Source organism: Anomalospiza imberbis, chromosome 2 (assembly GCF_031753505.1).
Source record: "Anomalospiza imberbis isolate Cuckoo-Finch-1a 21T00152 chromosome 2, ASM3175350v1, whole genome shotgun sequence".
NCBI classification, from domain to species: Eukaryota; Metazoa; Chordata; class Aves; order Passeriformes; family Viduidae; genus Anomalospiza; species Anomalospiza imberbis.
In genome coordinates this window covers 58,001,542-58,021,307 of record NC_089682.1, presented here as the reverse complement: position 1 = coordinate 58,021,307, position 19,766 = coordinate 58,001,542, and the positions used below count along the sequence as shown (strand labels likewise).

At 38.1% G+C, this 19,766-nt stretch overlaps 1 protein-coding gene across 7 annotated transcripts in view; it reads right to left on the bottom strand.

Annotated features, from left to right (window-relative positions):
- Window positions 1–19,766, bottom strand: part of ATP8A2 (ATPase phospholipid transporting 8A2) — a 317,516-nt gene that overhangs the window by 102,705 nt on the left and 195,045 nt on the right. For all 7 annotated transcript variants that reach the window (XM_068181246.1, XM_068181248.1, XM_068181251.1 and 4 more), the window contains 5 exons: window positions 10,606–10,680; window positions 7,842–7,964; window positions 6,751–6,829; window positions 2,759–2,820; window positions 2,380–2,436 (listed from right to left, as the gene is read on the bottom strand). In XM_068181246.1, the coding sequence (XP_068037347.1) occupies window positions 2,380–2,436; window positions 2,759–2,820; window positions 6,751–6,829; window positions 7,842–7,964; window positions 10,606–10,680 (396 nt within the window). The remainder of the gene's footprint in view (window positions 1–2,379; window positions 2,437–2,758; window positions 2,821–6,750; window positions 6,830–7,841; window positions 7,965–10,605; window positions 10,681–19,766) is intronic.

Sequence of the window (19,766 nt, the reverse complement as noted above, 5' to 3'; positions counted from 1 at the left end):
TTTATAGGTAGTGTATTTGTGCTAGTGAAATGACATCAGTTTTTTTTTGTCTCACTCAGGTTTTTCTTTCCATTCTGCTGCTAGGACAGTTTTCAACTTTTACAGACCTTCACCCTTTCCAGCTGAGCAGACTTTGCTCATTTTATGCTGTCTTCACCTTCTTCTCATGGTTGTTCCAATCATCTCATTATCTCAGGCTTAAATCTGCCCAAACATGCTTCTCTCTCTTTAAAAGAGCTTCTGCATTCTGGAAGAGCCCTCCTTGACCTGCTTTAAAATACTCCTTACACAGTCACCCCACCAACCTTTGTACTGTTGATTCTCCACTGACATCTGCATTTACCCCTGGAGACTTCTCGTGCAAAACCAGAAGTGAGCCCATCAGATGTGTTAAATGAATGACAGGAAACAAGAAATCAAGGCTCTTGCATAAAAACTAGTCAGAGTGTGTGGTTCTCCCATGTGCCTTGCTTCTCTGAAAAAGTTCCTATAGTGTGGTAAAGCAGTGATGAAAAAAGCTCTGTGTATTTGGGAAAAAGCCTACTGCAGTGTTCCAGACAGGCCACACGTAACATGAAGCCACTCCACTCAGCTTCAATGAGTGGATTTTATTATGCATTATGTTGCCACTTTTATCACAGCCTTTCTTTCCACACGACCTACTGTATATACCAGGCTCCCAAACACTTTGACTGCATTATTTATTTAAAGCTTTCTGATGAAACTACCTTGTTCTCCCAAGTGGCAGTGTCCCTCTCACTCTCTAGAACAAATTGCCTGTAACCAATCCGCTTGATGATGGAGAAGAGGCTTAACTCAGTGTTGTAAATTTAATACTCTTCAAGTAAACTAAAGATTCTCTGTGTGTTGATTCACTCACAGCTGAAACTATAACCAACATCAGATTTTGAGATGACGAGAGTCACTGTTCCAAGCAATGGCACAGAATTTAGAAGTATATGTAGAAAAAAGCTGGTTCTAAACATAACTGTTGCGTGAGTAACAGTAAGTTCTCTGTAAAATGCCAGAGTTATAGAACTCCAATATCTACTAAACGTTATAGTATCTTTTAAAAAAGAAGTTTAGAAATGAGGGGATCATGATTATCCCCAAGTGATTGAAAAGACACCCATTACCTATCCAGGGAAAAGGAAAGAAGAAAAACCATCAAAGAGTTCACAACAAAACAGGATCTAAACAAGCTTACATGCCTTCAGTGCTGACTTGGTTATATGCTATTCTGGTGCACAAGGGATTAATTTAAGGATTTTTGCATTTTAAAATGTTGATACACAACACAGAACTGATGCATAAGCAACAGTAAAAACCACTCAGATTTTATTTTCAGATGAGAGAATGGGGCAGAAAATATTAACAACTCCCTAACAATTAAATAACCCATACAGATAGCATTTCATCTTTAAAATTCAGAACAGATGTCAGCTCACTGATCTCCACAATTCCTCTGGGAGGAATGAAATAAAACATTTTACAACTAACAGAAGCAATGAGGTTAACAAGACCTAAGCTAAACCCTCAAAGAAACTGGTAGAATAAGAATATGTGTCCTCAAAACAACTTAGTCTTGAGAGTAGAGATTCTTAGTATGTCATGAAAACTGGATTCCCTTAAAATATCTTACTGGTGCAGAGGAAAAGGGACTCCATCAAAATTTAAAAAAAACTAAGTGTTTCATAAGGGCTAGGGGAAAGGAAGGGAAAAAGGTGTTGAAGATTCCTCAACACCGGAGCCTCACATTCTTTGGAGCTCAATGCCCTGCTGGATTCTGTCACCTACCAGTAACAGAGCACTTGCCCGTTTCAAGTCAGTAACTCAAGGAACCAACATAACTGTTTAACTAACATCCTTATTACACTAAGTTTAAAACCAAAATAGCTCAACCAATGTGAACTCATCACTAGTTCTTTTTACCCAGTTGAAAGATGTTTTCAAAGCCCAGTTGTTTATCTGTGGGCAGATACTTTTCATTCCCTATTGCATTAATTGGGAATGCTCCTATTTTGAAGGAGCTACAGAGTACAGCCGATAATTTGCTTGATGCATTTTCTTAAGCAATTACAGTAGTATGTTGATTTCATGCAAAATTTTCCTCATTTTTAAGTAGAGATGTTGACAATACACTTTTAGTGTACTCTTCCCACTTCTGTCAGGCTGTCCTTTTTCATCACAGATATCGTGTGATCTACAAGTTCATTCCTCTCACATTCTGTACTTAGGGAGCTTAGCAGTCTATCCTTACATGAAAGACATAATTAAAACTCCGAAGTCCCAAATGATTTTTAGTACTTCTTATCTGTATCAATACTCATTAGGGAGGAAAGTGAGCTAATAAAATAAGAAATACTGGAAAGTACTTACTCTAGTCCATGCAGTTGTTTCCAAGCCGGCTTTCAGACAAACAGTGACTACAACATACTGCAAGAAAAAAGAAGAAAGACAACTTCATTACTAACACTCTCAAATCTCAATCTCCCCTTTACACCTAAAAAGCTACTACCATTTAGGTAGCAACCCAGGAACTTGGCAGGGGATGTGGGAAGGACAGAGTAGAAGCTATTGCTGATGCATGTCTGGGAAAAAAATTTATAAGGACGAAGCAAAATCACAGACACAGCATCAGATTGATTTTTTTTTTTTACTTACAAACTTTCTTCAGGTTTACACCATTTCCTTGTGGTGAAAAAAAGGCTGGAAAGAAATTCTACCATTCAAAAATTGCTAGGATACACAAACTTACAGTGTAAACTATGTTTCCAACAAATAAATAGTCAACTCCCTGTCCATTTGTGAATACTGCATCTGAAAGAAGAAGATAAAGAAGATCACCTTTGTTATGAGTTTATAGTTTATTAAGAATGGACAAAAGAACAAGGAAACTTTCAGGAGAAAATAACTGGTCCCAACCTTTCCTTTTTGAACATTGAAAAGCACTCTCAGAAACCATGAGGTAAGGGTAATGCAGAAGTTGTGCTCAGCCAGGCCTCAGGCACGGCGCTTGGATAGAGCACACATCCATAGCTCCAGCTGCCAGAAGCTGGGCTAGCAAAGGGGCAGTGTTCACCAGACCCTAACGTGTAATTTGCCTGTAAGAGCTGAGGCATGTCACTGCCACTTTTTCTGTTGCTATCTGTCCTGTACTAATTGTCACCTCTAACAATACTTATTACTTGCATGCCTGTGATGAAGAAGCAGTAAAACACCAGCTGACTTGTGGTGAAAGGGAGCTGAATTGAGAAAAGCAGTGACAGTTTCATTTGCAAAGGACACATATAAACATATACAGTATCTCACTGGAGGTTAGTTTGATAACTGAGCAGTATTCGGCCTCTGCCCACCTATTCTCTATCAACTGCACTAGGGTGAGTACATACATGCTAATCTATCATTTCAAAGTGCCAGGCTTGGCAATACTTCAAATGTCATTTAGTCTCTCAGCCCTTGCTGAAGAAAACGGGAACATCATGAAAACACATTCAACCACCACATGAATGCCAATTGAACTTGTACTCACAGGAGTTTTCAAGCATTACTCAAGCATGATAAGTACTGCTATTTTCACATGTTTTAAGACAGCTACTAGGGAAATACAAGAACAGCAGGGACAAAAATGCTTAACATAAAACCTTGGATTCATTCCTAAACACACACCGCCTAGCACAGTGAGCAGTTCTACCATGATGATGCCTCAAGATTTAGCCTTTATATTATCCAGATTCTGTACTGCATTAGTATATAATTCTGAACTTCATATAAAGTGTTGGCGAGTTCTCCTCACAGTTTAGTTAGCAAACAAACCTTTTCCAGCCCAAGAACCAAGGACACCGTTGCAGCCTCAGGCCAAAAAGTATAAACAACAGCAAACTGTGGAGAGCAATCTGGGAGGATGGGACTTCACAACCTGAAGATGTAATTGGACAATGAACCCCAATATGTAAATGGACCAAAACTTATAAAAGTGTGAAAATGTGTGACCTGTTGTCCATCTTGGGTCAAGCCTTGGCTGGGCTCTTGTACTGCCCAAGGTGTACCCTTTGAAGGCCTTTCAATAAATACCTACTCTATTCCTTTAATGCTGCCTAGCCTCTGTTCTAGGTAGCCTCTCTAGGAATCAATGACAGTAACATTTTGTTAGATTTACTTGAAAAACTGGATTTGACATTCTTAAACAAAGGTTGTGTGCTCCAGGATCACTAAATTTTTAAACCTATAAAGAAGAGTTCCTGACACCCTGACCTCTGTGATGAAGACCCTGCCTAGCTTACAGCTAAAAAAACCCCTATATATTTATACAATACAGTTAACCCAAGCTACTTGTTTTGTTTTCCTTCTACCATGCTGCACATGGCTGTCTCCAAAGAACTGACAGACTCAGAATATTTTCCAGAAGTTGGTACCTCTGTATCCCTGCTTTCTTTTCAATATTAACTACTAAGAAACAGCAGCAGAGTGACTAACTCTGCAAATGGAGCTAAAGCCTGAGACAGCTAGGTTAGGGATTGGCATGATCTCTAGGCAGTGGCACCTTCCTCAGCCCAGCTCCTCCCCAGTGGCTTCAGGCATTTACCACATCATTCAGGGACACACCAAGATTTTACAGTCACCCTGCTCTTTCCCCTGGTGTCTATGAAATAGGTGAAGAGCACTAGGGAACTTAGTCTCCCATGCCAAATGAACCCTGTTGGTGCCAAAAGGCTCAGTTTATTAAGAAAAAGGCATGCCTAAATGGATCAGTTTTGCTAGAATAAGCTGACATGACATGGCCATGCTCTAGTGTAACATCACAGTGAACATTTAAATAATTGAATAAATTTTCCTGTAAGTCTCAACTTGTGCTAATGAGAACAGCAGAACGCTCAGTGAAGCTCATTTCTGAAGCTATACAAGTGCCCATTCCTGGAATACATGTACTTCACATTCTAAGGAACTCAAGAGGTTAAGAACCATCCTAGTCTGAATGGCACATTTTTGTCTCTGGCTCTGAAATCCTTCTTGCACTTGGAAATGCCAAGAAACTTGAAAATTCAATATTCATTCCTCTCTGGAAAACAAACTAAGCAACCTATTAAAAGGAACCCAAAAAGTTACCCTTTGAGCTGGTGTTTCAGTGTCATAATTGTTTCAGTCTAATTGTTGAAATTAAAAACACATTATCTATTTAGGAACTAGAAAAACATCTATGGAAGACTATGTAATTTTAACTGTAAACAGTACAGATGTTAACCTAAAATTTCTGCAGTTGAATTTTAAAAAGAGCTATTCAAGATCAACATTTGTCATAAAAACAGTGTAACAGAACAACAAAACTCCTCAAATCAAACCAAAAAATAACCAACCATAAATGCCCCTCTCCCACGAAACAGAACCTTCATGTACAGATGAAAGGGAAGTCCCTTTTTTCATATGGTCCATCAGCCATGAAAGTTCCCACCAAGGACATGATACTGACATTTCAATCAGCCAAGTAGAGAAGCATGAACATAACCCTCACAAGTACCTTTACTATCATGACTCTGACATGAGCATTCATCTTCCCTCCCTTTTTATTTCTTTCACCTCCTCCCTAATTAATCAATTCTGGAGCAGAGAAGGTTTTCCTAAAATTAGTGTTTTCCAGGAAAGAGTTTCACTTGAGAAAAATGTATGATTTTAGATAAATATTCTCTTCACCAGCCCTAAATTCCTCATCTGATCTAACCCTATTTCTTACTACAATCAAAGAACAGAATTCCTATGATTTTTCCTACCCACACAACTATACTGGAAAGCTAGGTAGGAACCATGTGATGCGGCAGGCACATTCTTCTCTCTCTCAGGATTTTTTCATAGAGGAGCACAGAGAGAGGAAAGAGAAAACAATTTCTATATCTGCTCCTTGTTTTTCCTATGTGGAATGTGTTTAGAGAATTGTTTACCTAGGGTGATTGCTTGATTAGATTCTGGTGAGGATTGTTTGAGCCTGATGGACAATCAGATCCACCTGTGTCTAGACTAGAAAGAAGGTCACTAGTTGTAAGTTAGTTAGATATAGTGGTTAAAAAAATTAAGTATGTAATTTTAGTATGTCCTTTAAATAGTATATTAATGTATTATAGTATAATTATAATAAAGAAATCATTCAATCTTCTAAACTAGAGTCAAACATCATCATTTCTTCCCATTGGGTTCACCTACATTTACAATAATGTGGGATTTACTGGTCCCTGAAATACCATGTAGTTGCATTACCCTGAAAATCAAGACTTAATAACCCTAATCTGTACACCAGAGTCTCATTTCCCCAGCATCATTGACTCTTTATCTGGTTTACTTCCATTCCAGCCAATTCTTTTTCACAGTACCGTGTTATGGAATGGGGGACTTCCAACAAGATATAAAGCAAACGGTTCTAAGGCAGCTGCTTTAAGAACATTATTCAGTCAAATGCAGAGATCTCAACACACTACCATGAAAAAAAGGCATTTTGTAAAATCACTCAGTATTTGGGTAAGACTTAGCAAAGAAGTAGTTTCATTTTTCACCTATTAAAGTCAGTATATGAACAATAATTATATTAGATTAGAATAATTTCTGAAAGTCACTAGACAACCTGCCAAGCTCAGCAGCTAAAGACTATTGAACTGTCTGGCAGCATTATTTCTTGGGACTTGTCACGACCCCCCCTTCTGCAAACACACTGGTTCTGTAAGACTGAACATCAGTTACACATATAAGAAATAACGAAGCCCTTACCATGCTCCAACACTTTCAGTGGAAACCAGAAAAGAATGATGGAATGGATGAGGGCATTGATGCAGTGACCCCAGAAAACCTGAGGGAAAACAAACCAAGCCATCAGTAAAGTCCAAAACTCTTGACCTCTCTCTAACTCCTAACAAACACTTCATTGTGTAGTTTAGAGTCAGAAAATGTTTGTCCTGAAGTGAAATACCTAAACTTTTGCAGAATCTGTTTTCTCCTACAATTTCTGCTCTTTCACATGAAAACACTGGTCCAGTTTGATCATTTTATTCTATCAACTTGAAGCATAATAGGCAAGTAAGCTTCAGTTTAAGATCTATATTGAAATAAGACAGATTGAGTCAACTTTATTTAACTACCTCAAAGAGTAACTTTAAAAGAGTGATTCAGTATTATGAAATGTTCTATTTTCTTTTAATGGACAAATACTTTGTGCCCCACAGTTTTTAACTAGCAGATAATGTAATTTTGCACAAACTAGAGCTTTATGTACTCCACAATTTCCTCTCCAAACAAAGCAACTATAAAAGTTCCTTGATTCAGAAGTACGTTTAGATGTGCTCATTATTGAAAAGACAGAATATCAAATACTGGCATTTTCCAGCATTTAAATAGCAAAATGGAGTAAAATGTGTTCTTCAAAACTCAGAAGTCCAAATAAGCCAATTCAAATTCTATTTTCCAAAAGAACTACTGGAACAGAGCTATGTTAAAGCACCCTAGCAGAGAGTGTTATGACAGCACATATGTTAAATAAATCCAGGAGATGTCATCGTGACTTATCAGTAGCTGTGAATTGAAAAATCGTACTTGGATACGAATTTAAAATTGAATCAAAGTTTATGGATATTTCAGGACCAGTTTCAGGCGAAGTCACAGCAGAAAATCCTTATTTATAAACAAGGATATTCTTTATTTAAATAAAAAACAATCCCTTGGAAAGAAATGGAAGGCTGAACATTCACTCTCAGTGGTTAGCATAAAGCAGAAGGAACATCAGGAAATAAGTTATTTTCTGAGATGAAAAATCTGGAATATAAGAATGCTTGTGTTTTTTCTTAGAGTAGCAGGGTTTCCCTTACCCTTGTGTTGAAACCATCTGCATTTTGAGTGATTTTGTATAGCTGTGGAAATCTAAGCATGCTATCTTGAGTACATGATCGTTCAAAAATTCCCAGAGTAAAGGGTGGCAGTGCTGTGAAAATCTGCAAAGAAAGCAAATAATAATTGAAAGCAGCTCTTAGTTTTAAGTGTATCTCTTATAATGTTTCCTTATCTAGACAAAAGCAAAATTCTCATAGACTTCAATGCTACTACCTAGCATGTTATTTGACATCATTTTCAATGGTCCAAACAAGTCCGAACATTAATTTCACCAATTTGTAACTCTCAAATATTGACTTGTGAACAAAAGAAACATGAAAGAAAATTCATATTATTAACCAATAAGCTTAAACTCAAAAAGTTAAGCATCATTAGTTTCTGATATACCAGCTAATCCGATGAGGGTCAGACACAGACTACAATGGAAAGACAATGTGTATTTTTACAAAATAGCCTTGTGGGAATAGGTTCCAATATAGCTGCTGTTGTAGCCATAATTAGATATGCAATGTGCTTAACCACCACTAAGTTTACCGACAGAGTAAATGTGGAAATCACATTAAAAAAAAAAAACAACCAACTATACTGAGCAACAAAGGCCATTCTACATTATGGTACTCTGGGGATTCCCCTGGCAGGCATGAACTGATAGGAACAAATTAACTGCAGTGTGTGTCTGTGCTACGGGCAGACGCTTGGATGACCAAGCCTCGGAAGCCTTCCAAGACAGGCAGCAGGACACTCTGCCGGAAGCAGAGTAAATTAGCCTACACTGACTTTAACATTGCTGCTCTTGAAGTGTTTCCAGGATCCGAGGCAGCTCATTTAAAGCCAGCTTGGGTATCCATGTTTCTTGTGGTCCACAAGTGGAGGCACAGAGTGAGTTATACCAGGGTGCAAGTCTGAAGACTAAACTTCATTCACTTCCTTTTACATCAATAGTTTCTATCAGAAACATCACTTTAAATCCTATACATATATTTTTACTAGTTTGAGAAATGTTCTTGAAGTTAAGAGTCAGGTTGGAGTTATGAACTGTTTCTAGGGCGTGTGCACATTTGGATAAGGCGGGCTGTGATTCCCACCAGCAGCACGCTGGCAGCTGGGGAGCAGACAAAGAACAATGGTGAGGAACAGAGATGAGTGAGAATCAGTAATTACAACCCTCAGTCCAGCGGGAATTGTGCATCTTTGCCCATGAAGTGATAAACCAGATGTCTAAAATGGCAGCAGGCTTAGGGTAGAGAACTGAAATGGAGAGCACTGGTCGAATATATTCCAAAGAAGACCATGTTCTCATTCAGCTTTAATGTACTTCTTCTGTTTTCTTGTGTTTATTGAGGCATTTACATTCTCACTTGAAGTAATTCTAGTGATTTTGATCAACAAGGCAAAGTTCCAGTGAGAACCAGCGCAAAATTAGGAATTACAACACCACTATGATTTCATACACTTCATATTTTAATGAGGCTACTAATGAAAGAAAGGGTTAATCTGCACAGTAGAGAATGACTTAGCTAAAAGCACTTCAAAATCTTAGCCTGACAAATTGTAGAAGTCCCTAATATCCTACTAACACTTCATTCTCCATGAGTCCACACAATCAGTTCTAATTTTAGAAAATACTGACCTTAAAAAACAAGGTTTAGTTTCTGATTACAGAAGAGGAATTTTATCCAGAAGCTTTAGGTAGGGTAGATAGATTCATCAAATGAGGTTTAAAGATAATAGATGCAAATATCTAAACATGAATGACAGAGACTGCATAACAGTCAGGAAATTAGGGTGAAGGGAATCAAGGGAATGATAAATCCTTGAATAAGTATCTTCAACTAAGAGTATGAAATCTTATGGAATATGGGGGTTTGTGCCATCATTTTTAAAATTAATGTGACAGAAGTTAAGTGGTTCCATTAATACTATTCTGTGATAATTTGCTGGCTTTTTCTGTATTAGCATATATTTGGAATTAGTTTTTTTAAAGAAAAAAAAACTAAATTCCCGCTCTGCAAAGAGACTCTTTAACACTAACAGTGTCCTAACAGCTTATAAATCCAGGCACTGGGCCACCTGTAAAATTACAAAGGTAACACTGTCGAAAACACCAACACAGGTATATGGTATGCTACAGAACTTGGCTCCAGAGATCCTTCAGACTTTCATCTACGTGACTGATTAAATAATATTACTGATTCAAGTAATAAAGCCATATGACACAGTGTGGCACCCTGCAGGCCATGTCAAAAATCAGAAACCACTCCCAGACTGCTGATGACACAGTGATGCAGCTTCTCTTTCTGTACCTAATGGAGCACAAATCAACCCAAAGTAACTGCGTAACACTTCCTTCAGCATCTAACTCTACAGAGTCTGAACAAAAAAAATTCATCAAAACTCAGATTAGGAGTATTTTGAGCATGAACTGTCACCAAAATATTCAGTATAAAACTCTGAAAATGCTTCCAAAGAGGAAATTAAATTATATCTAAAATCTGCAGAGCTTTATGCAGGTTATATTAGGTTAAACGTTTATTTTCAAGGTGTTCTCCCAAATTTTCATTTGCAATAAAAGTGTAATTTTTTTATTTTATTTTCCCTACCTCAGAGTGGATTCAAAGTGGCTTTTACAAATGAACTCACCTTTCCTGACATACATCTAGGACAGTTACCTGTGAAAGATAGGACACGACAAAATAATACAGTAGTCCCAAGCACTATCAAGTCAAAACATGTAGCACTTACCACGTTATACAGACCGATGCACCATCGCTCAAATAAGATCTGCCCTGAAAATCCATTAACAAAAGCAAACCAAAGCTGAAAAAGAGACAAGTTACAAAAAGCTTTAGATTACTCCTGCAGTCCATGCTTCCATTTACAGTAGAGAAGGACGTGGAATACAGACCACCATCTGGAGACAGATGCTTGTCACGCTCTAAAAATAATTATCAGCAGTGCCAGGCAGTTATTTTCAAGTCCTACATTTTAAATACTAGCAGAGTACTCCTTGTTTAAAATAAAATATCGGGGCTATGGAGCAATTAGCTGAATTTACATCATTGTTCTAAAAAAATAGATGGCATCAAACTGTTACAAAATCCTTATCGCTAGCAAATTAACATGCTTACAGCCAGAAGCCAACCTCATTTCCATCATGTTTGGTAAAGACCAGAATTTTCAAGATAACTGTTTTCATGGATGTTCTGCTTAACTTGTGTTGCATTTTTACAGTCTCAGAATTACAATGATATCTACTTGTCAGTTACATGATCATAATTATATTGTAATTTTATTGTCTAAATGATGCAAACATTATTATTTATTAAACTACCTATTTAATAATTAAAATTGTAAGACATTGCAAAACAGGCTGCAGAGTCTTCATCCTTTAACAAGTTTACAAATGCAACTGGGCAACCTAGTTTGCATTTAATGTTCACCCTCCTTTAAATAGAAGATTGGACTAGATAGACTTTAAGTTGTTTTCCAACTGAGGGGATTCCATAATGACACAATCCCAGGAAACAGCTTTAAGCTTCAGTGCAAAGGTAAACTCTTTTCAGCATTTCCACGGCAGCTACTTTGAGCCTATTAATCTTGCTTAAGCACCTTTTTGAAATACAAACTGCTGTACTGGGTTGGAACAAAGTTTCTTAGTGGACATTGAAAGAAGCTTAGGGAAACAACATAAAGAAGGGAAAGAATTATCATTTTTCAAGTAAACTGGAGACTGGAATAACAATAGCAGTTTAAGGGCCTGAAACAGTTTGTATGTGAAATCATTACACTTATTAGATAACAAAAGATTTCTGAGAATTTATGGCAATGGTCCCTTTCAAAATCCACAGTACACCATATTACTTTGTTCAAAATTAATTCAATATTGCGTGTGAGAACACTCCCTCTAACCACCCTGTTTCAACATATTTTGTGCTGCATTTATAAGTCCACATTGCACTGGATGCAGTATGTATTGCAGATCAGTCAAGTGCTAACCATGCCCATTCCCTTCCTGCTCCCTGAGAGCCCATGGCACTTAGTGCCAAGTCTCTTTTCTGACACCATTCTGTCACTCATTGGCCAGTGCTCTCCTGCCAGCATCATTTATTCTCTGGCTCACTTGTGCAGTATTAGTGACCTAGCAGAACATCTCAGATAACAAGCAGTTAGCTGTACATCATCTGATCTCACCCTGCTCCCACCCAAAATGAATACAGAATAATCAGGGAAAAAAAAAAAAAAACAAAACCAAAAAAACAAGTAGAAAATGCGACTGCATCAAGACCTATCACTGTTTTCACAGATGCAATATCTAAACAGACTCAGACTCTAACATGGAACAGAGGCAACTTCATGCAATATTGAAGTATTTACAAGGTTGGAAAGAATAACAAATAGCTGCTCAAATAGGCACTGCTGCAAGACAGGAAATTCACATGCTACACAAAAGGAAAAAGTGAAACCTTTTCACACAATACATGGCTGGCCTATGGAAATTTCTCCCAGATGATGCTGTAGATGCAAAAGGTAATTTGTAAAAAAATCACAGAAGGAAAGCTGGACACCAGATGAGTGCCAGAGAACTACCACTGTTCACAACCAAAGACCAGGTTAGTTGAGCTCTTATTTCTGTACTTCTTACAGCTATTATATCACCATTCCTGTTTGAAATAATCATGTTCTAATGAACTCTCATTGTTCAAGTAAGAAACAATGACAGATTCCAACTCATCTGTTTATAGCTATACTTTGCACAGTTGGGTCATCTGCTTAAAATTACTTCCTGTAATTTTTTAAACAGTCAGCTGCTCTTTCGAGTAGCGAGTTTCTATTTATTTCTCACTATATTACTCTGAAGTTTGCACTTTTCAATACCTGCTGCCCTTCTTGCAGCTTGTAGTTTACAAGTGCCCTTGTAAGTTTTCTTAAGGGCCAACGGCTTCATTCCACTACCCCTTAGCTGAAATGCACCAGCCTAGTATAAACTGCAAAACATTTCTTAAGTTTCCTAAAAAAAGTGCCTTTCTTTCCCATTGCCAAACATACATTCAATTAAAAGAGCCTTTAAGCATTCAGCTTACCAGCTGTGTCCAGAAAAAGGACAGAAGACACACTCTACATCCCAACTTTTTATCATCAGTTCTATTGCATTGATACCTTGAAGGAATATTATCTGAATCTCACTCTAAGGGCACAGTTAATGCCTCAAAGCAGCACACTGGCCAGTCACACTCTCACCCTTGCAGTGTTCCAGCCACTTCTACCCATCAGTTCTTCAAAAGAAACACGAAACCTCTTTGGTACAAAGCCTGAGGTCCCAAAAAGAAACCACAATTTATTTGGGGTTTTCAAGTTAGGAACTCGAGGGTTTATTCTAGGAAGAATCTGAGCTCTAAAATAGCATGCTCCCAGATATTTAGAAATAATGATCTAGGCATTTATCATCTCCAGGCTTGCTGCAATTAATTGCAATGATGAATGAGGGCAGCAATTCTAGAAACAATAAATAGCTCACAAATCAGAAGCCTGTCTGGCTTAGTTGGCAACCTGACTGTGCTCTGCTCAGTTTTCTAGATCCCATTGGGCAAAGCAAACTTCAAAGGTTTGGTAGCAAATGATGAGGCCTTTTATAACATTGGCTCGTGCTGCTTAGGAAACAACTGCTTTTTGAAACCATAGTTTCCCACAACCAGTCCTTCAGCAACAGACATAGCTGATTATCCATCAAGAGGGTAAAACAAAGCAACCAGACTTTCTGTAGCTATCTCATAGCTAGAAGAAAGCCCTGAATCAGGCAAATCTAACATCTTGGATTCTTAGGTTCATATTTCTCAACAAAAATATTAACAATAATGATATCAGAATCACATAAAACTTGGGAAGAGCAGAGCTGTTAGGATGCCTTACAGAGCAGCTGACAGGCCGTCAAAGCACAAGTGAAAAACACCTACTCAACAGACCAATTCATTCTACGCAGGAGGTACTGCCCTGCCACAACTGCATGGTGCAGAATCCACTAAAGACTCTGCTAACACCACATTGAGATGAATAAATCAGTACAGGAGAATACTGAGATGTCTGTGTCTGACTGGAGCAAATAGGTATTTAGCTGTCACTGTCTTGAGTCTTCTGCAACATCTTTCAACGGTGAAATAATTTTCTTCTATAGAAAAGTTTTCTCCCTATTTCAAAGGCTGATATAATTTGAATAGGCAAGAACTAACATTTAGAAAGTTCAGAGTCTGGCCAATACAAAAGTGCAATTTGAATTCTTTTTCTTCCAGTGGTATCCACACAGGTAAAAATTAGAAGTGAGAGCATTTCCAACACTTACGCAAATCTTCATGCACCACAGGCTCCAAACAGAGGGCAAAAGTTATCGCTGTTACAATGCACTGGAAAGTAACAGCTCTGCTTGTTTTTTTCCACAGATTCACACTACCAAAGGCCAACTGACAGAAAGACTGTGGGATACTGTCTCATACTTCCTCAATATCTTCATGTCAAGAGTAAATCAGATACTCTGCATAAAATATGCATTTATTTTGAATTTAACACAAGCCATAAACTACCATGCACGGTTTAAGGACCAGCTGTTCGTAGAGAGAGTATAGTATACCTTAAGGTGAGCAAAGGAAAAAAAAAAACCCAAATCCTCCACCTTAACGTTCATCTTAATAAAATGTACTAAATATATTTGAAGTTGCAACAAGCCATGCTCGACTCAGACTTAGTAAGCTGGTAGGAAAACTTGCCAAGTCTGTCTGGCTTGCCAAGCTCCAGGGGTTTGTAGGGCTCAGCTCCAGTACTGCTATGAACAAATGGACCCACAGTTATTAAACCTCTTTTCTGGCTGGAAAAAAGAAATCTTTTCACTTTTAACTATTACCTAGCTGCCAAAAAGCTGGAAAAGCTTATTTGTAACTCAGCTACAAAATATATACTTTTCTCCCAAGAAACAAGAGGTCCAATTTAAATGTAAAGAGATTCAGACCTAAGGCTGAAGTCTGGGCTGATACATTGCTGTGCTTTATTACAGCAGATATTGCAAAGATGTGAAACCAGTAGGTACTGTGCAAAAAGAAACTGGAACATTGCAAACTGAAAGCTAGCCCATGTTTTCTGCCTTGAAGTGGGGTTGCATTCTTTAAATAAGAAACCCCACTGCTGAAGCACTTGATGCCAGCTGTGATGTGGGCATTTTGCCACTAGAGAAAGGGAAGAAGGGAATAAACTAGAGGTCAGCAAAAGCCAACAGATGGTAATACTTGGTTAATATTGACTTCAGCTGCAGGCAAACTGAGGATCTCAAGGTAGAACAGTCCCGCACGGCTGTTTTGAGCTACACAGCACATCCACCTGCTCTAGAGTGTATTTTGAGAAAAGATCAAGTATTATTTTCCAAACGTATTCCCACTCAAGCAAGTTGGAAGGAAATTTTAATTGCATTATTGCTTCATGCATAATTACTGCAAAATTAATGCCTGAAATAGTAGGAACTAATTTATTTAACTGCTCTAAGGCACTGGGATAGCAAATCATCTCTATTCTAAATGTGTATATTTATGAAGGCATGATAATAGACAGCTTAACAAGTACTAGAAATGTTTTCCCAATTCTGCTAAAGGGCACAGAAAGCTAATGTAGTCAGGGTACCAACAATTGCCACAGGCACCAATTATAGCCAGACTGGATGCCTTTACTATTCAGAAATTAGTTAAATTCTCAAAATACCCTCTCTCAGCACACACACATTTTGCATGTTCTTACCAAACAGGCTCATTTACAGTTTGCCCAAAAAAGCAGGTTTGTGTGTCTCCCGTGCAGTTCATTAACAATGTATCCTGATTTAAGATCTCTCATTACAGATGTCTCTCTCAACACCAGCCTCTTATTCCTACCCAAATGCTCACAGACTTAAAATAATCCCTTCATTAGAGAATGTACAGCACCAATTTTATAATGTAGGCAAAGTGTATTAGTAATAAGATTTGACTGGGTAGGTATGTATGTTTGAGACTCACTTCATTTGCTGAGGAATATTTCCCTTGCTCCTTTTATTCCCCCCAGTGTTTAATAATTCTTTGCTGAAAACAGATCGATACTTTACAACTGAAAAGAATTTGCTCTAGGCTTGTGCACTCCAAACAAGTGCCTATTCAAGGTTAAAAATCATCTCCAGTCTTAACAATTATTTTCAAAGTTTCACATTGCTTTTGTCTCATTGAAAACACCCTATGCATTGACTGCAATGCTTTGTCAGATAGATACTAGAGCAACCACTACAACAGAGATTTCCTGGCTTTAAACACTAATTTATTAAATAAGCCTGAACATCTATTATTTCTCCTATTCTATTTTTTCTATTCCTGACTTCCTATAGTTTATATTTCAGCATACTGAAGAGCACAGATTTTATCAACTTCGTTTTTCACTGTTTACAGAAGAGACATATGCAGAAAAATTTACTCCTTCCTCATAAAAACAGTTTTTGTGCTCCTCTTCTCTAACAGATCAGCTGCTAACATCCTTCCTGCAAAGCGCAGGTAATATTCATCAGGAGAGGCAGGCACAGAGCAGAATGGAAGGGGCAGAGGACAAGAGGAGCCTCACCCCACACTTGGACTCACAATTCTTTCCATTTCAGTCCTCAGAATAATTCTGAAGACTCGAAAATAAAATAAGAATTAGAAAATATCTGTTTTTTTATTTTCTCAGTGGTTTCCACTAGAGAACAATGTTGCTTATCCCAGGAGATTTGAGCACTGTGGTAAGATACCACACCTGCAGATGACAATGCAGCATACATCAAAAAACCTTACCACTAAGACCTAAAGAAATGGCCTCTTTCAGCAACATTTGGCCCCAAATACACTAATAAATGCATTTAACAACATGACAAAACATAGCAGGCCCTGCCAATGCCTTTTGTTGGGTAGTGGTTTACATTTTTTTTTGTTCCTGGAGTTACATGAACATCTGATCAGTGTGCTAAATTATCCTATCCATGTTTATGTCACTAGTAAAATGAAGGCACAGTCGATTGGAGCACATTTTTCAGAGCTGTAATATAATTTTTTTTTTTTAATCTTATGAAATCAGACAGAGGAAAGACAGGCTATTTCTCCACCTCTCTTGGTGTGAAATATTCCAAGGACTTAATTATTTGTCTAGCACACTAATTGCTGCAGAAGCATGCCTATGATAATGTGATTAGAAATGGCCTGCCCTGCCAAAGGGCAGATGTACTTGTCAAACGATGTGGTTAGACTTAGCAATTCTTCAGAACATTTCCCTTTTACAAATACAGACATCTCCATTCTAAGTTTATTCTTCATATTTCCTTAAGTTTTCTGAAGAAAGCTGACACTGCTACACTAGGATTTTTGTACATATATATGGGACACCGTTGAAGTCACACGACTCACATAGTGACTTGGCAAAAAAAAAAAAAAAAAAAAAAAAAAAAAAAAAAAAAAAAAAAAAAAAAATTAATACCCAGCATGATTCAGTCAAGCCCTACCACAACGCAGAGTTTCAGTGTATCTGTATGGCCAAAGGGGTCTAAACCCACAGCTAGAGCAAAGCTACCAGGACTGATGATGCTGGGAATTGCCAGTCATTGCCCTACAAATCAACCGGGGTGTCCTGCTCTGGCTGGGAGTTAGGCTGAGAGAAAACAAGGCAGCAGCTTGTTGTCCACATCCTCCTCCCATCCCCAGCCTGGGGAGTGAGGAGGGCTCAGCTGCTTGGTTAGCAAGCTGGGAACATCGTGCCAGGCCATACTGTCTGCTGCTGAGCAATGGAAACTCGTGCCATGGACTCCCAGTGCCATCAGCCTTCCTTTACAAAGCAAACAACTGTAAAGAAAGGTTTCCGCTGACATGGACATCATCCTTATGCACACAGCAGCAGTGACTACAGGGTTGGAGTCAATTCAGGCATGTTAACATGTCTTTGGGGGGGTGCCTGTTTGGTGGGTTTTTTGACTCTTGGATTTACCTAATGAACTTCTTTAACTGTCCTTGAGTACTAGCACATCCCTGTGGAACTGAGAAGTACAATATGCCTATTAATAGCTTATGGTATCTCTTCAGCATATAATCATGACAGACTGGTCTTGATACAAGTTTCACAACTGTGTAATTGACCCATATCACACACACAAGATAAGGACATGCTACTATATGGTTTTAAATGATCTGTTGGCTTTTCTGAAGCTATGTAGTATCTTTAACCACTGATAACGTAACAGAAGTGCTTTGAATTTGTTATTCCTAATTTGTTCTATAGTGCTGAAATAAACAAATGAAAGAAAGAAGTTTAACTATTTACATTGATAGGTGAGAAAACACCAACAGTTTCAGGTAACTTACCCACTTGAAATTTTGCTAAGCACTTGGAGACCAGTAAGAAAATACACGGCCAATAGCAAGAAAAGCAGTATTTGAAATAGAAGATTAGGGGATTGTGGAAGAAAAGATCGTAAAACTATAACCCAAATAAGGGCAATGGAAAGAAAGCACAGAAACAGCTACAAAAATCATCAACCAGTCTGGCACCAGACGTAGAAGCAGAAAGAAAGCCAACAAAACACACAGCACACCATGAGTGAAGTGTGTTAATGCCATGAGTCAAAAGTGAGGCTAAACACACCAAGGCTCTTCACACCTGGGATGTGCACTAGGGCTCACTGCAACCTGAACAAAACACATCACCACAGAATGTAGCAACAAGTATTTCCACGCCTCTCATACCAAAGCAAAAACAGACTGAGGCCAGGAGCTATGACACTAATCTGGCTCTAGAAATAAGCACAGAAAATGCAACCTATGCCCCCCACTAGCAAGCATTCTGTGTATTTGGGAAGGGGAGAGTGGAAATGCAGTAAAGATTGTTATGAACGTAGAAGCATTAACCCCTTAGGGGTAAGAGGTATCAGGAAGGAGCAGGATAGGTATTGAATTAAAGAAATAAATGTATAGAACGGTATAACTCATTTAGAAAATGGTACTACTGTTACTCTTTTAGTTCTTTCATTTCACAGCATTGGGTAGCTGGCAGTTTCCATTTAACCTATTTGTAGCTTAATAGACTTACCAACCCACATCCAAATGCATTTATTTATACCTGCATATGACACAATGAGTAACAGGATAAAAAGTAATAAGGAAATGAATATTTATTTATTGTAGTTAAAATACATTTGTGCATTCTTATTTCCTGGGTATGAACCTACGCAATGTGTTAGGTAATCAAAATGATTTTAAAATTATGTAGGACGAGATGCAATCCCAGTCAGTACTGACTGAATACAACTGAAAGTGACCAAGACCCTGACTGTTACTATTCAGCTCCTATTTTACAGGACATTTAACTTCAATTCTTTCCCTTCTTACTTTTATTTGCAGAAGTCCCTTATGTTACAGTTATAAATGCAGGTTCATAGACTTTGCTTTTCTTGTCACCACATAAAGGAATCCTTCTGCAGAGCCGCTGAATTAAATGTAATAGGAGCAGTTCTGTAGCAAGGTCATTTTAGGTCTGGAACTGCAGTCCCCCTAGGATTCCCTGTTATGACTACGTGAAGGGCCAGGTTTCCCTTGCAAGTCTGTTTTTACCCCCCTTCCTCCCTGTGAAATAAAATTCAGTCTCTGTAAGACCTTGAATTAAGCTACTTTTATCCAGGAAGTTTATATGAAGTTTCCTGACAGCTTGGAACCCAAGGAAAGTAACAAAATTAGCAATAGAAAAGCCAGACCACTATAGAAACTGTAGCTCATCTTCTGTCATACTGACAAGAGTAAAACCTTTACAGGGGTAATCCCAGGAGCAGCCCATGTTTCTCGTTACCCACAACCCTATTAGCATTTCAGCACAGAGACAATATTCTAACCCAAAAC